This window comes from Lycium ferocissimum, chromosome 10 (assembly GCF_029784015.1).
Source record: "Lycium ferocissimum isolate CSIRO_LF1 chromosome 10, AGI_CSIRO_Lferr_CH_V1, whole genome shotgun sequence".
Lineage (NCBI taxonomy): Eukaryota > Viridiplantae > Streptophyta > Magnoliopsida > Solanales > Solanaceae > Lycium > Lycium ferocissimum.
In genome coordinates this window covers 21,703,638-21,706,619 of record NC_081351.1, presented here as the reverse complement: position 1 = coordinate 21,706,619, position 2,982 = coordinate 21,703,638, and the positions used below count along the sequence as shown (strand labels likewise).

The window sequence follows — 2,982 nt, the reverse complement described above, 5'->3', positions numbered from 1 at the left end:
TCTGGAGAATTCAGGATCATCAAATTAGCGGCTAAGATTTAAGGTCCAAATGTCCAATATAATGACATTCAAAGCTCAACCACTTGAATCTTGATGCTTACTTTCTTTCAGTAGACTTGTTGTACTTATATCTGTCCACAAATCTTAAAATGTGTAAAAAAAAGTTTCAAATAATAAAGGCTCATTTACTTTAGATACATTGCATTAATTATCTTGTTTGGGAAAAGTTCACGTCGTCCTCTCCACGAGTTATCTGCCTAATTATTATGCTTTCAAATTAATGCTGTGTGGCGGGAGTTCTAGTTTCAGAATTTTGACTATGTATGTCCCTGTCTTAAAACGGAAATGGATTGAGAATTATAACTTCGGTTAATTATTTGATTTCCGGAATAATTAGTTGGACTAATCTAAAGTTTCGTCACACGACTAATTTACGAAGAAAATGCTCTTTATTTGAAATTTCTTTATTCCCGGGACTTCAATATTGCGTTTTTATATGCGTCTAACGAATTTCATACATGATTTGTGAGATGTGCTTAATATTGTTCCTAGATAAAACCGCGACGGGAAACATTATGGGTTAGACTTCACTGCCACCCTTTATAGGCGGAGTCAAGAGTTACGGTTTATGAGAATTGAATTCTAATTTTATAAAGTTACTGAATTCTGAATTAATAATGTGTGCATATTTAATGGGGTTTTAAGACAAATACAAAATTTGGAGGGAGTAGCTGATACTCAAGCTCAGCTCCTGCAACCTTTTGATTAAAAAAATCATAACTTTTTATAGAGAGCTCTGATTAACTAACGATTTGAAACATTAAAACTACACCTCATGAATTACAATTTTCATAATTAAACCCTAGCTATTCATTGTCTACAAGGTAAACACCACACTGGTGCTCACTAGTGCATTGTCTTACCGTAAGAAGTCAGATAGCGATATATTTCGTGACAAGCTCCGCGTGGCATTTTCTTGGAAATTCTCCTATGTCGTCACAACAAAAAGACAATATAAAATAGAAAATAGTATAATTTATTCTAATAGTACGTAGAACACGAGAAAGAGAGTCAAATAAGTAGTGCGAAGGAACTCAGAGACTTTATTAAATAATGGAAGATCACTTTCCGTGTGAAAATATGAATATTGGTGGTTGGTTAAGAATATAAGTACGTGAATAAGTGTATTAATGTATACTACCTGCCTTCGGAAAATAAATAATAAATGAAGAAAACCCTAAATCACATAAAATTAAATAGTAGTAGTATATTATCTTTTTTTGGCTCCGTTTTATTTCTTATTTCCCTTTTTTTTTTTCCTTTTTCATTAGAGCGATATACAGAAATAAAATCAATGGGCAGGGATACCAAAAATCATTAAAGAAAAAAAAAGTGTCTTGATGAATATATAGCAACGAACAAAAGTTGAAGATGGATATGAACATTAAATTCATGGACTATTTTGTCCCTTTTTTTCTATTTTTCTGAAAAGAATAAATTATGTACACAAAAATCAATCCACTGTATTTTTTGTTCTTGTGTTTACTATTTCTATCTAACAATTGTTTGCTCTTTTGAGCCTAATTCTTAAAATGGATACGAAGATTATAAATTCATAGGTATACAAGGAGAACTCCTCCATGCCTTTGCATGAAATTTGAGAATTTCTCTAGCTCTATCCTTAGCCTTACTTCCACAATCAACTTGAAGCACCAAACAAAGCTTTGCCACCACACCCAAACTCAACATCTCTTGAACAACACTTGGTGTTGCTGAAAACTTTGAGATTGAATGCAAAATCTTGATAGCCCTTTCACTCCCCACTTTAGAAACCCTAAGGATTTTCTTGGAAAGTATGGCTAATCCTCCGGCATGCTTCAATAGTTCAGCTCTCCCTTCGGCACTCTGACAAATTTGATCCAGCAAAATTAGCATCAATTCACAAGCCCTTTTCTCCGATGAATCGAGTAGAAGATCCACCAAAACCCTAACAGCTCCTGCCTCAGCTGCTTTCACTTTGTTCCTCCCAAACGGACACGTGTGCACTAGAACTTGCAATGATGCTTTAGTCGCCTTTTGAGAGATCTCATCCCTCAAGACTTGAACCACTTGGATGAAGAATTCTTGCTTCAAGCTAAAAATTAGAGTTGGTGTGGATGCTTCGAACATGTCTTTCATTAGCATCACCGCGTAAGCCCTAGACTCGTAGCTCCCTCGTTGCATGACACGTGTCAATGACTCGATGAACTCGCTGCTTCCACTCGTGATGAGTGACCTCAATCCATGTTCGGATAATTTGAGTTGGTAAAGGATGCTTAGTGCTTCGTCTTGAGTACTAGTAAAGCCCTCTTCGTCTGACACTTCATTCGTATTATTTATAATAGAAGCCAAAAACTCTGTTGCTCCCGCAGATTCCATGCAGCGTTTGTTAGCGTCGTTCTCAGAGGCGATGGATTTTAGGGTCTTGAGGGATTTCATTTGCATTTTAGACGATTTCGCTTCTTTGAGGAGCTTTATGATTTGGGGTTTGTTGACCGGAGGCCTCGGAGTAGGGAACCGTTCGATACCATGGGAAGCGTTGAGAGTGCACCACGATTGGATTAATCGTCGGAGAGTGACGTTTGGGGTCAACTCTATGCCTGTGAGGGACTGTTTGGTGGCCGGGCAAGTGTTATTCTTGTTGGAAAATATCCATTTTTCGATGTTTTCTCGATCATATGTTATTCCGGTTGAGATCGTAACGGGGTCTTTCATCATCTCTAGAGAAATTGGACAAATAAAATAAGGAGGTACTTGAATTTCTTCCATTTGTTTATTTTGGGAAACTTCAAGATTCAAAGAAGGAGAATCCGAGAATCCAAGAAAGATGCAAATATATATATGAGAATCAACCAGTGGTCTCTTTTAAGTAGATGAAGAATAATTAGTTGAAGCTTTGTTGAGACTTAGAGAGAAGATAAGTAGTGAATTGGTTTGAAGAAT

The 2,982-nt window shown here is 36.4% G+C and overlaps 1 protein-coding gene across 1 annotated transcript; it reads right to left on the bottom strand.

Moving 5' to 3' along the window:
* Positions 1-1,438: 1,438 nt before the first annotated feature.
* On the bottom strand, positions 1,439-2,982 carry LOC132032806 (E3 ubiquitin-protein ligase PUB23-like). The gene has a single exon (XM_059422545.1). The coding sequence runs from the start codon at positions 2,806-2,808 to the stop codon at positions 1,606-1,608; it is 1,203 nt and encodes a 400-aa protein (XP_059278528.1). The 5' UTR covers positions 2,809-2,982; the 3' UTR covers positions 1,439-1,605.